The 17,260-nt window shown below is 53.2% G+C and overlaps 4 protein-coding genes across 4 annotated transcripts; 2 read left to right on the top strand and 2 right to left on the bottom strand.

The window, feature by feature from the left end:
* Window positions 1-134: 134 nt before the first annotated feature.
* BO70DRAFT_398329 (Zn(II)2Cys6 transcription factor domain-containing protein) lies at window positions 135-1,883 on the bottom strand (the record flags this gene model as incomplete). The annotated part of the gene is made up of 5 exons (XM_025546774.1): window positions 135-202; window positions 315-620; window positions 723-965; window positions 1,059-1,310; window positions 1,370-1,883. The coding sequence occupies 5 exons, from the start codon at window positions 1,881-1,883 to the stop codon at window positions 135-137; spliced, it is 1,383 nt and encodes a 460-aa protein (XP_025397447.1).
* A 3,609-nt stretch (window positions 1,884-5,492) lies between these two features.
* BO70DRAFT_430926 (ketoacyl-synt-domain-containing protein) lies at window positions 5,493-10,807 on the top strand (the record flags this gene model as incomplete). Its single annotated transcript, XM_025548194.1, has 5 exons — window positions 5,493-9,535; window positions 9,602-9,726; window positions 9,795-10,160; window positions 10,215-10,294; window positions 10,346-10,807. 5 exons carry the CDS (start codon window positions 5,493-5,495, stop codon window positions 10,805-10,807), a joined length of 5,076 nt encoding a protein of 1,691 aa, XP_025397446.1.
* A 533-nt stretch (window positions 10,808-11,340) lies between these two features.
* Window positions 11,341-13,410, top strand: BO70DRAFT_411843 (Rieske [2Fe-2S] domain protein). The gene has a single exon (XM_025547296.1). It carries the CDS (start codon window positions 11,646-11,648, stop codon window positions 13,149-13,151), a length of 1,506 nt encoding a protein of 501 aa, XP_025397445.1. The 5' UTR covers window positions 11,341-11,645; the 3' UTR covers window positions 13,152-13,410.
* A 610-nt stretch (window positions 13,411-14,020) lies between these two features.
* On the bottom strand, window positions 14,021-16,621 carry BO70DRAFT_388732 (beta-glucosidase; the record flags this gene model as incomplete). The annotated part of the gene is made up of 3 exons (XM_025546008.1): window positions 14,021-16,298; window positions 16,347-16,476; window positions 16,616-16,621. 3 exons carry the CDS (start codon window positions 16,619-16,621, stop codon window positions 14,026-14,028), a joined length of 2,409 nt encoding a protein of 802 aa, XP_025397444.1. The 3' UTR covers window positions 14,021-14,025.
* Between the last annotated feature and the right edge of the window lie 639 nt (window positions 16,622-17,260).

Genomic DNA, 17,260 nt, shown 5'->3' with positions numbered 1-17,260 from the left:
ACGTAGATTATGCTCATTATCATAGAGCATGCTAACAATTGCAGGGTCCGAAGAGACTTCAGGTGGATAGGCATACAACTCCTGGTGCAATCGCTTGAGGAGGTACATGATGGTGTGTAGGTGAAGGGATGTTTCTAGCGAGGATTCACCCCGACGTTGACCAGGAGATCCCGCTGCAGGGCAGTAGTCTTGACATAAGCAGCTGATGATTGTTTCGAACACATACATTATTTGCGTATAGCATCCCATTACGAGAAGAATCATTGTGCTTCCGGACACGGAATCAATCGGCAACCCCATCCGAAAAGATTCACCTGTGGGGCTGTGCAAGATTGAGTCGTACTGAGAGCACGAGCCTGCGTTAGGACTGTAATATGAGCCCCCCAGGGCAGAAATCGTATTTCGTGGCTTGTGGAGAACGCCCGGGCCCGAATGGCCTACGGTGGAGGCTCGATTCGTGCGGGAGATTGAGATGATGCGTGGCACGAGATCGATCAGCTCTCTTGCAAATTGAACCATCTGGCTCACCACCTCATTCTCGCGCCCTGCAGCCGCTTTCAGGGCCTGACCAGTTGTTGCTCTTGCTTTTTCTGACAAACGGAGAAGGTTCGAGTTGAGGTCTACCAATCGTTCAAGGCATTTTTGGCCAGTAAGTCCATTGTCCGGGAGAACTCCTTGTGTGGGTACTCCGCTGGTAGTTTGAGTGCAAGAACTGTACTGACTTTGAGCGATATTTAACCCTGCCTCCTTGGTGGAAGCTGGTGGCACAGGATTAACCTGTGGCGTGTTCGATAGGATTAATCTTTGGGCATCGAAAGGACCAGATGAAGCGGGATAAATCAAAGATCCGTTTCTATAGACGCCATCGTACATCTCGGGGTAATGCGGAACCCCTATCTCGTTGACTCCGGTTATAGGTCCACCGTTGGGCCCAAGGCTCAGACACTCGTAGCCCAGGTAATCATCTGCGAGTTACGTATAGATTATTACAGCCGTTCTTCATGCCAAATCAGACGTTCAATGGCTTGATTCGAATGGGATCGCAGGATTATACTGACCCTGAGTGGGCCACATTGACATCTCCCGGCCGAAGTCTTGATTATCCCCATCCTTTTCTTCCAGTTCCTCCCCGCATATCGAAGAAAGGGAGCGAGTAGCCGGTGTTTCTGTGTTTATAGACACTCCGGAGTCAGACATGACGGGAAAGGAAGACTGGAGTTGCGCTGCCAATCGTGGCAGATTGTAGAGCTGATTGGGGCTGAACATCGAAATGTCGTCTCTAGCGTTAATCGACTGTACGGGCGGATGATCTGGTGCCATCCCTAATCAACAGAACGCACGTAGAGGCGAGGGATACCAGAGCACCCACCTCTGGTAAGCTCATTTATACCGTCCCCATCCACATCCAGGACAAAGCGTCGAGACGCCGCGTAGATTGTATCCGAGCTTTTGGGGGAAGCGGAAGAAGCCCGGGACTTCTTGCTGGAGGATTTCGGGGGACGCCCGACCTTGTTCGCCGCACTGATAATGCACGGGGTATGAGCTTTCTGGCAGCGGAGGCAAGGTTCCTTTTGATTGAGCGTATCAGTGACATGGGCACGAAGACAACGCAGTTTCTGTGTATGGCAACGATCGCAGGCATATCGAAGCGGTTTATCTGACCCCGACGGGCGACCCGATTCTGTTCCAGCCATGGCCAACGTGGTTGTATCACCGTTCAGAATGGAAAGACGCAGACTGCGGATGGTCGAAGCAAGGGGAGGAGTGGGAATGCGGCAGTGGTACTCTGATCGGTGGGTAAGATCGAGATGGCAGGAGCGCGTGTTGGTGTAAGGATGGAAGGGACGCTGACCAGGACGGATCCCTCGACAGTTGTCTCGCATTGAGAAAGGGCCTGGCCCCTTAGTGTTGGGCCGTACCTGCCCAGTGGGGCAACCACACGTAGTAGCCATCGATATGTTATGTTTCACGCCGGGGAGGGCGACATTGCTGTGGTGGCTTGCGGGCGTGCTGGTGCCCGAGAGGTGATTTCCGGACCATCAGCCAGTGGGATGGAGCGGTCATGACGGGGGAGGTTAGAATGCAATGGGTCAGGGATAAACGGTCAGAGTACGATACCACTCGGCAAGTCATCCAGACCTCGAAGGGGGAGGTAAGTACTATACTCCGGATTCCGCCCTGGAGGGGTAGGCCTGAGGCGCGAACTATTGGTGGCAGTCCGACTCCACGGGGTTGAGGGGAGAGAAATGCGTACTAGATAGAGTACCTAACTAGCGACTAGATAGTACTAGTGTGCTCACCTCAGCCAGTCAAAGACCAGGTGATTGATCCGGGGTCGGGCCCGCCTGACTGCGTCGGGCTTAGCGGGGTTCGGTTGTTTGCATTTGGCTCTGGTCCACTCCCTCCCTTTCCATCTCCACCTCCATCTCCTCCGAAGGTCAAGAGGTCTCGGAGCTTATCCAGTAGTCAGAACCTCATTCTGGCAAAACCTTCTGACGTGAGTCTCGTTCCGGACCTCTCTCATCAACGCTCCCAATGTTACTTGCTGATCGCCGATGGCTGACGGCCGATGCTCATGTCCGTCTCCCCCCACATCCAGACCCGATGATCCGTTATCAACCACGTACCCACCAACCAGCCAACCTAATTCCCCCCCTATCCCGAGGCCGAGCCCAACTGGCACATGCTGAGCGGATAATGAGGACTTTAATCCCTGCCTGTGGTGGGTCGATTCGGCACAGATGACTTTGCAGGCGCCACTGGCAACACGCAGCATCAACGGGGATCCAAATCCTCCATGCTGAGTGGCGCTGACCTGAGTGAGCGCTCTTATTTGGAATATATGTTCCCTCATTATGACAGCCGTCAATATACTCGTGAATGGATGCTCGAGCCACTTGCCCATAGTTTGATCAGTCAGGGCAGGTAGTCCAAAAGAACGGTTCGATTGCCGATCCAACCGTCTCGAATCTCGGCTGGGTGGCACCTGGCCAGGAACCCTTGGGATTGATGGGGTACCCTGTGTATCCTCGTATCGCGTGGATGTAGTCAGGGACTTGCTAATCAGTGCTACCTTCCCCATATTGGCCACCGCTCGGGGTACCTCTACTGACCTTGAAATACGAGTCTGGTCACTATGCAAGTGGCCATATCTGTGGTTGCAATGGAACTAGAAGGCTGTTTGAGACTGTGGCACATCCTATTACCCGTGTGCTCTGAAAACGCGTGACCTCGAATCCATGAGAGATTTTCGCACCCCCAGACTTTCTCCGGGGCCTCTAATCTTCACAGTTCTACGCGCTTCATAACGAGCGTGGGCATCGCAACCCCGTGAATCTTATTGATTGCATTAATACAGATGCATGCGGTTGCTGATTGATGATCGGTAGATGCTCATACGTCGACCAGCGGCATGACCTTTCTTGAAATGGTAACAGCAATTCATGGATACTCCCATCGACCGGGATCCGGTTCGCGATCATGGCATGCTGCTCATGCAGTTCCGTTTGAAACCGTCCCTGACTGTGCACGGCAGCGACCCACAACTGAACCTTGCCATATCCTGGCGTATAGACTGCATACCAAAGACATTTCCTTTACTTTCACACCGCTTACTTGGTCAGAATAAATGAACTCGGTCTCACGTATATCGATAAAGCCTCTGACCTATCCGCCGGTTAGCCGGTCAACTATCCGCACTCCGAATGCCGGGGGGACAAGACAGATAAGCTTACTCGAAGCAGTTGGGTAGCAGTCAATCTGATTTGCTGCCACTGATATCCCATCAGGGTATGACCATGTGCCACGCAAAGTGTCATTTTTAGGCTTAGCGTGTTCCGGTTCTGGTCTAAACAAGCTGCGATGTAAAATGATGAGAATATGGGCTGCACTTAACTGGAACACGGTCACCCTACACACAAAGTGGCTGCTCAGGTGCGTCAACGAAGCATCATCTGGGTACTTTCTTTTGGCTGAATTGCATGCATGCAACTCCACCCAGGTGGTCGCCTTTCATAACAGACGTCATTCTATCCTCAACCAGTTATACATGATCCCTACCCGAGTCCGAGGAACTTTTGTCGTTTTGGGCACCTAAATTTCCGGACCTTGAACCTCCAATAGGTTTACTCAATAGGGACCCACGTACTAATGTGTATTGCACGTGTTTAATACTTTAATCGAATTGATACTATCGGGCTTGGATTCTCGCCGTGTCTCGAGGTAGGCCTCGCCAGAAATGAAGCCTTTCCTCAAACTATTTACCCTTGGCAAAATGGCTGGTAGCAGATTACTTCCCTTACCTATTTCGGGAAGACCCGTCCCACGTCAAAATATGCATAATCGATTAAATGCTATGGCAGGAGCCTGGCCGGTGGAGCCGTAGCTGCTCTCAAAAGGCAGCAAAGCTTCCTACAGACTTCCGTTCCAGCCATTGGGAGATGAGCAGATTCTATTCGACGAGCTTTATCGCTTGGGCCTCAGTTTATCCTGATCAAACTATTCCATGCAATCTCCACCCATAACCGCAAGTCGACCTATGCAATTGGGAAACTAGAGAATATGCTCGTTGTTGTTTAGTTGACGCTTTGCGAACTGTATCTTTAAATGGTTCTGGGGATAGCAAACCTTCACTAATGCTGAATACCAGCTGCATGACTGTTGTTTCACTTTTCGCATCAACTTCCAAGTCCATGCCCACTCGAAGATCTCGCCCATAACTTGATTCACCCCCGTGTCATCTCGCGATTTTCAGGGGCGGATATACTACTTTAGCTTACATTCTTGTCTTTAGCTACGGATATCACCGGGGACGGGGACAAAGTACCTATTTTGTAAGAAATGGGTCACGGCCAGAACAGTATACGCGGTCAAATGGTGCAGACCTCGCCCAGAGCGCTACCGCTTGTTTCAATATATCTGGTTCATACGATGTTAGCGGGAGCAGATGACATGTTTCGGTGATTTTGCCGAGGGTGAAACAAAGCCGTTCGACTAAAAGAGCGACTAGGCAGGTGCCTAGATAGGGATGATAGTGCTGGTCTTAACACTAGAGGGAGAGGTCCAAAACCATCCGACCCCGGCAATCGGGCGGAATCGCCTCGGCCTTAGGCCAAGGGCCTGGACTCGACTTGATCGACGGATTGAAAAATGGCAGAATTACCATGGAGGAATGGTCCACCTGCATGCCAGGACCGGCTCCGATTAGAGCTGCATGTACGCATGCAGGATGTGCGTAGAACATCTGAAGCAGTTGGTATCCCTATCATTCTCTCGCACTCAGGCACATGCATACAAGTTAGCATGATTATGGTTGAGCCTTATGGTCTGATCTATGATCGCAGGATATCTCAAGAAGCCATCCAGTTTACATTCGACTTCTCAACGTTGTGTAGCCCAGACTAAGGCTCCGTTCCTTTTTGACTACCGGCACACTCTGCGTCCATTACATCACCCATCCACCTCACCACTCTTCTCTTCGTTACCCTACCAAAATGGCGATTCTTGTACCCTCAGCACATCCACGTGAATCATTTCCATCCGACGCCATCGCCATCGTGGGTGCTGCTTGCCGCCTCCCCGGTGCCGATAACCTTGAAGAACTATGGCATATAATTTCTCAGGGAGAGATCAAGGCTGAAGAGGTCCCTGAAGATCGATTCAAAATAAACGAGACATTTCGCGGCCAGCAAGATCAAGAATGGATCAAGAGAGGAAAATTCTACGGCAACTTTGTCGAAGATGTGGCCGCCTTTGATAATGCTTTCTTCGGCATCAGCCCTCGGGAAGCAATATATATGGACCCTCAACAACGACTTTTGTTGACTACGGCATTTGAGGCCATGGATTCTAGTGGGTATCTGCACACACATCGTAAGGAAGATGGCGACTCCGTCGGGTGTTTCATTGGATCCACGTACACAGAGTATCTGGAAAATACTTGTGCTTACAGCCCATCCGCATTCACAGCTCCGGGAACGATTCGCGCATTTTTGTCTGGGAAGATCAGCTACTGCTTTGGGTGGACGGGACCATCAGAAGTAATTGATACGGCATGCTCTGCGTCGCTTGTGGCTATCCACCGGGCCTGTCGTGCCATCCAAGCCGGAGACTGCAGTATGGCGCTGGCAGGTGGTGTTAACATTATCACCGGGATCCACAACTATCTAGACTTGGCAAAAGCTGGGTTTCTCAGTCCAACAGGGCAGTGTAAGCCATTTGATGAATCGAGTGACGGCTACTGCCGTGCGGATGGAGTAGGTCTGGTTGTCTTGAAGCATTTGGACCAGGCCATCAGTGGTGGCGATCATATTATGGGCGTGATCCGCGCTTCTGCCACAAATCAGGGAGGACTTCACGCGTCCTCGATTACCGTACCTGACCCAAAGGCCCAGCAAGCTCTGTACAGAAATGTTATCTCAAGGTCAGGAATCCAGCCCGAGCAAGTATATTACATCGAAGCGCACGGCACTGGCACACGTGTTGGAGACCCCATTGAGATAGAGAGTATTCGGAATGTTTTTGGTGGGCCTCAACGGAAAGAACCGCTGCATCTCGGCTCGTTAAAAGCCAATGTTGGTCACAGTGAGACAGCTGCAGGGGTGGCCAGTTTGCTGAAGGTTATAGCAATGTTTACACACCAGAGCATTCCCCCGTTGGCAGGGTTCAAGGCGTTGAACCCCAAGATCTCGTCACTCGAGCCGGATGGACTCATAATCCCCACAAAGATTGTACCGTGGAAAATAGAAAATCGCAACGCATGCATTAACAGCTACGGTGCTTCCGGAAGCAACTCAGCCTTGATATGCTCCGAGTTTCCGAGGGAGTCGAGTCTTCAGAAGAGACACCCAGCTCCGTCTAGGCCCTACCCAGTGCTGCTGACTGCAGCTTCAAAGCAAAGTCTGCGTTTATACGCCAATGAGCTGGTTTCATACATACTCAAATCACCCCCCGGTCTGAATGTCGGCGATATTGCGTATACGCTCAGTGAGCGACGCAAACATCACCGCTTCCGTTGGAGCGCTACCGTAGCGGACCTCCCCGGCTTGTTGCAACAGCTACAGTCAGATATCCAGCCATTGGAAATCCCTAAGAGACCCAAACGGGTGGTGCTTGCCATATCGGGTCAGAGCAAGACTAATATCGGTCTGAGCTCCGAGGTGTGCGAGGCAAACCCCCGGTTCATGGCTTATGTGGATGCCTGCAGCCAGATTCTGATGGACCTGGGACACCCCGATATTCGCTCAGCACTTTGTCAGCCGGAGCCCATTGAGGACGTAGTTGTCCTACAATGCGGTACTTTCGCAGTGCAATATGCATCCGCGAGATGCTGGCTTGACGGCGGACTCAAGTTAGACGCGGTAATTGGTCACAGCCTGGGTGAACTCACGGCGCTTGCTGTTTCAGGTGTGCTGTCCCTAACCGATGCCCTGAGGCTTGTCTCACACAGAGCCCATTTGATGAGCACGAAATGGGGCCCTGACTTGGGAGCTATGCTCGCTGTCCACACCGACTTGCATACTGTTCGAGACCTCATAAGATCCGTAAGGACAATCATCAGCTCACCGGACGAAACTCTTGGGATTGGCTGCTACAATAGCCCAAAAAGCCATGTTATTGTGGGAAAGGAGTCGTCCATTATCATGGCGGACATTATTTTACGGAACGATCATCGATACACCGGTATCCGCGCACAGCATTTGAATGTGAGCCACGGCTTCCACTCTCAATTGACCGAGCCTCTTCTCGATGATCTGGTTGGGTTTGCTCAGACACTTGATTTCAGAAAGCCCAAGATCCCATTGGAAACGTGCACCGAGCACGCCTCAACCCCACTAGGACCTACATACCTGGCCGATCATTCGAGAAAGCCTGTGTACTTTGTCAACGCGGTTCGACGTCTTGAAGAACGCCTGGGCCAGAGCGTCTGGCTTGAAGCAGGTTGGAAAACGCCAGTGGTGCCTATGACAAAGAAGGCTGTTTCTCACCCCGATGCTCATACCTTTCAGTCGACGGCGCCGATTGAAACGGCTACAGCTAACCTATGGCGCGAGGGAGTTGGTAACTCTTTTTGGGCCTTCCTTACCCCCAAGGAGGTGGGCCTCAGGCAAATCTGGCTGCCCCCGTATCAATTTGAGCGCCCGCAGTACTGGCTTGAGTACGTTGACCGTGCTATCGAGGAGAAGAAAAAGAAGACCGTTCCAATCACTAATGGACATGATTGCGGATCGCCTAAGGTGAGAACCTTGGTAAGCTACCACGGATATGATGCCCGCAATAGTGCGTCTCATAATTTCCGCATCCACACCGAAACCGAAAGATACACACGCATCGTCCAGGGCCATGCAGTCCGGAAACAACCTCTCTGCCCCGCATCCATGTATATGGAGTGTGCAACAATAGGGGCTCTGATGCTAGGATCTGAGATAAGTGGAAAGGCACTCAACTTCCAAAACATCACCTTCCATCGCGGACTCGGCTGCGACAACAGTTTGAATGTGCGAATGCGAATTGACCATCGACCCGAGACCGATACTTGGAGGTTCGCCGTTCAATCATCGGACACCACCCATGCTGAGGGTAATCTTGGGATGTCACCGGCAGCAGATGCTGACTTCAAACTGTACTCGCTCCTTGTTTCAGACCAGATCACGGCGCTGTACAACAACCCGAACGCAGAGAAGCTTCTAACCCGTCGAGCGTATTCTCTATTCTCCAGAGTTGTGGAATACGGAGAGCTTCTTCAGGGTATTACTACTATCACCCTTGGAACAAATCAAGCGGTAGCACAGATCAGGGTTCCAAGCGTGACGTTTGCGCGACAGGAAAGCACGGCCGCAGATATTCTCGATGCGCGAACTCTGGACACATTCATCCAGGTCCTGGGCCTGTTGATCAATAGCAGCGCGGATTCCAACTCCGACAGCGAGGTATACGTCGCTACCGCGATAGATAAGATGGTCATTCGGCCAAGCGACTTTCAATCTTCCCAGACGTGGACCGTCTTTGCCACGTTTTCAGTCGTTGACAACAAGAACAGAAGCGGCGCAATCTTTACCTTTTCAGAGACAGGGGAATTGGTCGTGGTAGGATCTGGGATTCGGTTCATGAAGATTCAAGCTGCGAGTCTGGAACGGATGCTAGGTGGGAGTACCCCCAAGGCAGTCGCAGGAACCTCTTCGATTTCTGCAGAAAAGATAATCACGAATAGTGGCATTAACGGGAGTACTCTATCCGCCCCGGAAGCCAACGGTCACGGCCCAGACAGGCTGCAAGAGCTGGAGGCACTCCTATCCAGCTACACCGGTGTGCCCGTGAATGAGATGAACGAGGATGAAAGCTTAGGAAGCATGGGTTTGGACTCGTTGGCAACGGTTGAATTGGCTGACGAGCTCAAAGCCACCTTCAGTGTTCATGTGGACTCAGATGACCTAGCAGCAAACAGCATCAAAGATTTGAAGAAGCATTTTGGTGCTCCGATGCCGAATGGAGCGTCTAGCGGTCAAGTCAACAGACATACGCACAGTCCGGAGACCTCGTCTGTCCACCCACCAACCACCAACGGGACGACTAACCACTCCTTAACCAACAATCATGTAAAAAGGTCAAAAGCCCGTCCAAGCTTAAGGCATAAGGTTGAGACAATGGTGTATAAAGAGCTTGAAGGGGTCGAGATTCTCGCGGACGTATTCATCCCGTTGGACGCACCACGGCGCGCCATGCCCCTAGGTATAGTCTATTCCAGGACAAACCATCGAGCAGTGGAAAAGTGGCTAACGGTTCTTGCATATTTCTAGCTCTGATGATCCACGGCGGCGGCCACATGACCCTATCGCGGAAGGCAGTACGACCAGCACAGACATCATTTCTGCTCGCTCAGGGCATTCTCCCAATCAGTATCGACTACCGGCTCTGCACGGAGGTCAACATCATTGACGGCCCCATTTCTGATGTGAGAGATGCATACGCTTGGGCGCATCGAGACCTCCCGCAGATACTGAAGGCAAGGAGTCTTGAAGTAGACCCTACGCAGATTGTGGTTGTCGGATGGTCAACCGGTGGTCATCTTGCCATGACAACGTCATGGACGACACTGGCAGCAGGCCTCTCGCCACCGGTAGCTATCCTGGGCTTCTACTGCCCGACGAACTACGATCCCTCCGGTAAGACCCTCGTTCGACCGACACGTGCAAACCGCTAACACCTCCTCGCTGAAGCCCAGCAACAGATGGGCAAGGAGTACCCCCCTCGCATGATGTCCATGAGCGAAATCCGCCGCGCCCTCCCAACAAGACCGGTACGCGTAATTCACATCAACATCAAATCCAGACATACTGACACTCAACAGATAACCACCCACGCCCCCAACACAACCGACACTACTAGTCTAGGCTGGCTCCAACCCGGGGATCCTCGATCAGAACTCGTCCTCGCCCTCATCAAAGAGGAGAACGGCATGGGCCTGCTCATAAATGGCATACCCACCGAAGGCGAACAAATTCCCGCCCCCGACCTCAACCGTGCCGCTGCCATCAGCCCGCTCGCGCAACTTCGTGCCGGCAATTACCGCACCCCGACATTCCTCATCATTGGCGAGGAAGATGAGGTTGTCCCTTTTAATACGGCCGTGGAATTCGTCGCCACGTTGAAAGACCACGGGATCGAATGTGGGCTCCTCGCCATCCCTGGAGCCCGACATATTCATGATCTTTCCCTGATGCCTGGGTCAGAGGGGTGGGAAGAGGGTGTGGCGCCTGGGTATAGGTTCTTGCTTGAGCGGATTGAAGGGCGGGATGAGGTGGAGGGGTGAGTACTGTGCTGTTATGGGGGTTGTATTGGTGCATCGCTGGGCTCAAATTGATTAGATTGTAGAATGTAAGGTTTCTTAATAAATAAGTATATCAGGATAATAATTAGGTATTCGTCGCGAAAAGCATACAAAGTATGAAACGAGCAGTGCAGACGATACCTCCAATATTACCTTTACCTACCCTCAACTAATCCTCATCGTAGAAAAAACAAGACCATGCTTAAGTTGAAGATGTAGCTTGACCACCAAACCATGAACCTGTCGACAGCTGATGTGAGGGGCACATTTCCCCCTACCGTGAGGGTTTAGATGTTTTCCCCTTCCCAGGCGCAACAAGGCCACTTGCAGGGTTTCTATTACGTCGACCAATCAAGTCCGTTTTCTGTAGTCATTGGCGGTCATTCTGAGCTGAAAGCCCATACATACATAATTGGTCGATCAGGGAAAAGATCATCGGCATAAAAAGTTACATTGTGGGAGACACAACGCCACACCTGGACATTCTTTATGCACAGAACTTCATCAGCCACCATCACCACCCCCTGCATCCCTGCAGCTACCATTCCACCCACGACACAACCCAACTTCTTCACAATACTCCATACAAACTTCGTGAGATGCGCTCCCTCCCCATCCCGACATCCCGATCCGGCTTAGCGGCAGAACACCCCCCCCAACTTCCCCCCTGCCCCGCCACGTGACCTCAAAATCTGGCCCCGCGCGAACAAATCCTCAATTTCCCCAACACCAACAACACCATTCATTCCCATTCCCATTCCCAACTACGTCCCTCCACATTCCACACCTCCTGAGGCATACTGGTCCCCCCGCCCCGACAATGGCGCGCATCCCACTCGCCCCGCTCTCCGACCTCACCCAAGCCCGCTACGTCATCCACCTCTCCGACGGGAAACGCCTGGTCCTGTTCCGCTTACCCACCATCGAGCCGGCGAAGAACGGTACCCAAACGCAGAACGAGACCCCGACGAGCGCAAACGCAAACGGAAACGCAAACGCAAAGACACACACAAACACAAAGCCCAGCAAAGCGCGCAACGACGCAAATGGCTGGTCCTACTACGCGATGGAAGCGGAGTGTCCGCACGCCGGCGGCCCGATGCAGGATTCCGCGATCGATATCGAGGACTCGGCGTATGTGGTGTCTTGTCCGTGGCACGCGTACGACTTTAATGTGGAGACGGGGGAGTCGAGTGTGGGGATAAAGGCTTGTACGTTTCCGGTGGATGTTACTGCGGAGGGAGAGGGAGAGACGCGGATGGTGGCGGTGGAGTATGTTTCCGAGAGGGAGGGATGGGATGAGGGGGTGGGGCTGGTGAAGTTGGAGGCGGTTAGTGAGACGATGAAGTTGAAGAAGGGGTCTACTATTTCCACCACGGCCAAAACGAATCCAAATCCGAAGACCGGGGAAATGGGGGTGGGGGAGGATGACGGTCCGGTGCGGTATCTGGACGACAACGCGACGGTGTGTGAATGGTGCGCGCATATCCTGAACACGTCTCACCCGGAACACAAGATCGAGTTGACGGCGCATCTGTTCAAGATATTTACGGAGCGGGAGGGGACGACATCGGCGATGGTGATTGGGGATCGGAGCAGCGTGACGCTGCCGGACCTTCCGCCGCGGGATGGCGTCAAGGACGTGACGCGCGGGGCGGTCCCGAAGCCGGGCCGTGGAGGCACGCAGAAGAGCCGGATCAACATGCTGCATGCGCTAGCGAACATCGAGCAATGGGCCATCGACCTCGCGGTGGATATCTGCGTGCGGTTCGCGCAGTTCCAGACAACCGAGACACAGCCCCAGGGCCTACCGCGGGCGTTTTTCCACGACTGGCTGAAAGTCGCCAACGACGAAGCGAAGCACTTCTCGCTCCTGCGCACGCGGCTCGAGGAGCTGGGCTCGTATTTCGGCGCTCTCCCCGTTCACCACGGACTGTGGGAGGCCGCGACCTCGACGGCGCATGATCTCCGCGCGAGGATTAGTATCATTGCGTTGGTGCATGAGGCGCGCGGGCTGGATGTCAATCCGGTGACGATTGATAAGTTCCGCAAGGCCGGGGATGGGGAGAGCGTGGATACGCTCGAGATTATCCATAATGATGAGATCACGCATGTCACCACGGGACATCGCTGGTTGACTTGGATTTGTGGCCAGGAGGACACCGATCCGGTGCAGGTGTTCCGCGGCAATGTGCAGAAGTATTATCGTGGCCCGCTGAGGGAGCCCTTTAATGAGGAGGCGAGGCTGCAGGCCGGCCTGGATCGCAGCTATTATGAAGACTTGGTCGGGTATCAGCCGTATCAATCCGCTCCGGCGCCGGCTTGATTGGGCTGGGTTTGGATCAAATGATCATTCGTACATTTCATAATCGACGCTTCGGATGCGCTTGATCTATAGAGTGCGTTGGTGGGTCGGATATCAAGATTTACGGACCCGCAGCTTGATGTGCTGGAAAAGCCCGCCGACTGCAACCTGCATAAGGCTCATAGAGAGGCATCATCTAGCTCCCGATCGACTCCGCCATAACAGCAAACACTACGGCCAGAGCCCCGCGATCTACCCAACAGAACAACATCCAGGACTCCCGATCCCATGATCGAACTCATCACTACCCAACCAATCAGCTACCGGGCACCCGCCCGACCGAGTCCAAAGTGCGCCAGGTCCCACCCTGACCTACATGTCAGGGGTACCGCCCCAGAGCAGCATTCATGGTAAGGTATTTGAGATGATCACCATCCCTGATACCCTGTCGTCTGCTTGCAGACGTGAATGACGATGTATATACGCTAGTTATCATGGACGGGGCCGATGGTACCAGAGCAACAGACTGCCAGACATCATCAGCACGATTCAGTTCCCATAGCAAATGGGTATTGGGATTTACCTATCTCCCTACCTAGGTCTAGATTAGAGGCAATACAATAAAAAACAGTGTCTTTTCATATCATACCCAGTCGTGACGTACTTAACAAACAGACAGACACAGACACAGACCCCTTCCGTAGCGCTCCAGGGTTCCAGGATCCAGAATTCAGGATCGTTGCTCGATGCTGCAAATTTCAAAAAAGTGGGATTACAACAAGACAAATATAACAGTCATGATCAGACGGAAGTGCCATAACTACGCTGGAGTAGAAGTGCAATTGCAAAAAAAAACATACATTCCAAATCTATCTAACTAGGAAAAGTCTGCTGATCATATCGTTAAAGTCCCCGTTAACTGGATATCGAGCACGCTTTTCCCCACGTAGACCGCGTACGAGCCCGCCTGGAGCCCCCAGCTCTGCTTCTCCACGTCCCAGGTACTGAGGTCGCGACGCGTCAGGTCGAATGAAACATGGGTGTTGTTTCCAGGGTGGATGAGCTGTTTCTCGAATCCGCGGAGGACCTTCGCGGGGCCACCGGGGATGCCGAGGTACAGCTGCGCGACCTCTGCGGCGGCGACGGAGCCGGTGTTAGAGATCGTGCAGGTAACGGTGGCGATGATGTCCCATAGGGAGGGAAGGCCGCCCTCGGCGATGGTGGTGCCTGGGGGGATATAGCTGGTGTTCGCGGTGTGATTGAGCGAGATGGTGAGATCAGAGTAGGAGAACGTGGTGTAGGTTATTCCGTAGCCGAACTCATAGCGGGGGGTGATGTTCTTGGCCTCGAAGGCTTTGTAGTCGATGTAGACGCCCTCCGAGAAGTTCGATTGCGGGTAGTAGAGGTCCTGGGTGCCGGCGGAGATGGTCGGGTTGAGGAGCGCGCCGTAGTCGGATTCGTTCTTGGCGACGGTGTAGGGGAGACGGCCGGAGGGGGATTGCTTGCCGTACATGACTTCCACGAGAGCGCGGCCGCTGTCTTGGCCCGGGAGATGGGCGTAGATGACGGCGGTGATGTTGGGGTGGTCGATCCAGCGGTCGACGAGACGGATGCCGGCGTTGTGGATCACCACCATGGTGTTGTTGCACTGTCCGGCTACGTTCTCGACGAGTGTGTCGGAGTAGGAGTCTGCCAGGTAGGGGCGATCCCATCCCTCTGCAGCCGCTTCGTTGATGAAAACGATGCAGGCTTCGCTGCCTTGGTTCACGAGGGGGTCTTGGGAGGCGAAGTCCCATGCGAGGAAGGTGTTGTCTTCGTACGCTTGACGTTGAAAGGCGTCGAAGGGTGCGTCGATGTAGGATGGGGTGCTGGAGCCGGAGCCGCCCCCGGAGATCATGGTACCGTTCAGGGCCACGCCAGGGCCGCTGTTGTAGGGGCTACTGCTGGAGAGGAAGATTTCGTCGAGCTCTGATGGCACGACGGCCGTGCCGTTGGGGTATGACAGGGTGTTGTCGAGTGCCATTGACCATAGGCTAAACGAAAGATCGTCCATGGTGTTACGGGCTGCAGCAATCGCATCATAGCCGAATAGAGAGAGAAGCTTTGGGCCCTGCAAAGGCAGAGCGTTGTTGGTGTTCTTGACCAGGACATGACCTTCAACTGCCTCTTGGAGGATGGCAGGCTTGGAATCGGGATCACGGGCATCAACCAGTTCGTGCGGGGCTAGGAGGCTGACGGGCATTCCGAAACCAGGGTTCTCCAGCTCTGCGTACTTGTACCAGGCTGTGACAATGCGAGTAGCCATGTCATCCAGACGCGTGGAGGACAATGATCCATTTTGGACGGCCAAAGACAGAGTGCCATTGTCCCAGTAAGTTGAGTCAGGCATCACCATATCAAGACCGGCTTCTGCACCGGCAATCCCAGTATGCTGGGCATACCAGTCAGAGACAACAAATCCCTGAAAGCCTAGTTCGCCTTTCAGAAGTCCGTTCATGGTCCTGCTGTTTTGACAGCTATAGCTGTTGTTAACTCGATTGTAACTGCACATGACGGACCCTGCCCCCGCCTTGACCGCATCCTGGAAGGGCCACATGTAGAGCTCATGCATAGTTTTATCGTCAATGTTCGAGGATACGGACTGGTTGTACAAAGATGTTGGGTTGCGGCTTGTCTCCTGTTCATATCCTATCCAATGCTTGAGACAGGCAACAACAGACTCCTGCAGGCCAGTGATAGAGGTTTTCGCAAGCGCACCGGCAAGATACGGGTCGTTGCTGAAGCCCTCCCAGTTGCGACCACCCCGAGCCATGCGACCTAGTGGCCCCACGACTGGCCCTAGTGCAACATTAACTCCCTTGCGCTTGAACTCTGCTCCCATGTAGTGAGCGCGCTCGTAGGCGAGGTCACGGTTCCACGAAGCTCCTATATGCAGACCCGACGCGTAAGCGTTGACCATGTCGGTCCCTCGCACGCCACTGGCTGCATCCTGTAGACAAAGTCCAGGGAATCCTAGTCGAGGAACACTCCCAGAATTTCCAGAGCACCCGTTTGTTGTGGATGAGTAGCCGTAGGTAATGTTATCCTTCTCCTCATCTGTCATTTGAGCTACAAGGGACTTTCCCTTAGCATAGGCATCCGCCCAATCACCCAAGCCCGCTGTTTCAGCTGGTAACTGATTAGCTTGTATCTCCACCACAAGGGAACGGAACATACGGGTTGGGTAAACAGGTTCCGAACGTCCATAGGACCAGTAGTATTCCAACTCAGTAGCATTGGACGTTCGCTTTTGCACCGCAGCAGCGTCTGCGAGCTGCAGGGCAGCTGTAGTAAATATTAAAGACAACTTCATCTTCTTGTGCCGGATAAACAGACTCAGTGGATGGTTTAATGAACGATGAAGTAAGGGTCTGAGGGCTTTACATACTCGCAGGTTGAAAGGCCAAAGGCCCATCCTCGTCACAGATGCCGCGCTATGAACTCACCCCCATACTGCGAATCTTCCCAATTCTCAAAGCCCTCGGCAAAAAGAGCCATATTGGCCACGCTAAGCATGATGTGAATGTAGGAGCAACCCATATTCCCGGCAAAACTTCGGATTTCCATCATGTTCTCTCATGACTATAGCTCCCCAACAACACGCATTGTTGACAAACCCGGCAGCGGAACCCGATCGGCTCCACGTCGACCGACCACGCGACAGAGTGATATTTTGCGGGGACTCCACATTATTGACCAGGAAGATCACGTTTTACCCCCTAAGAAGGGCTATAATGACGAGCAGCAAGCACCCCAGGTCCACGCGTCGGCAATTTTTCGGCAGATACCCAGGCCATCCTGACACGCGAGGGTTGGTAAAAGAAGCTAATGGTGGTCGAAGCCACGGTTTAAATCACGCGTGGGGTTCAGGCACCCTGCTATATCTCCGAGGATGTCATTTTCCGGGGAATACGAACCCTTGTGGGGAGAGGAACATGCCATGGGGAAGACCAGCGAATCCAGGGCATCGGTCCCGTGCAGCTGACGACGAACAATTTCCCAGCTTCCCCACATTTTAGTCCCGAAGGCTCAGGAAGCCGATATGTGAAGACTGGTGGGTGGAATCCTCTTCAGGTCAAGTGGTGGCGGTC

This window comes from Aspergillus heteromorphus (genome assembly GCF_003184545.1).
Source record: "Aspergillus heteromorphus CBS 117.55 chromosome Unknown BO70scaffold_21, whole genome shotgun sequence".
NCBI classification, from domain to species: domain Eukaryota; kingdom Fungi; phylum Ascomycota; class Eurotiomycetes; order Eurotiales; family Aspergillaceae; genus Aspergillus; species Aspergillus heteromorphus.
This window is presented reverse-complemented; position numbering and strand designations above follow the sequence as displayed.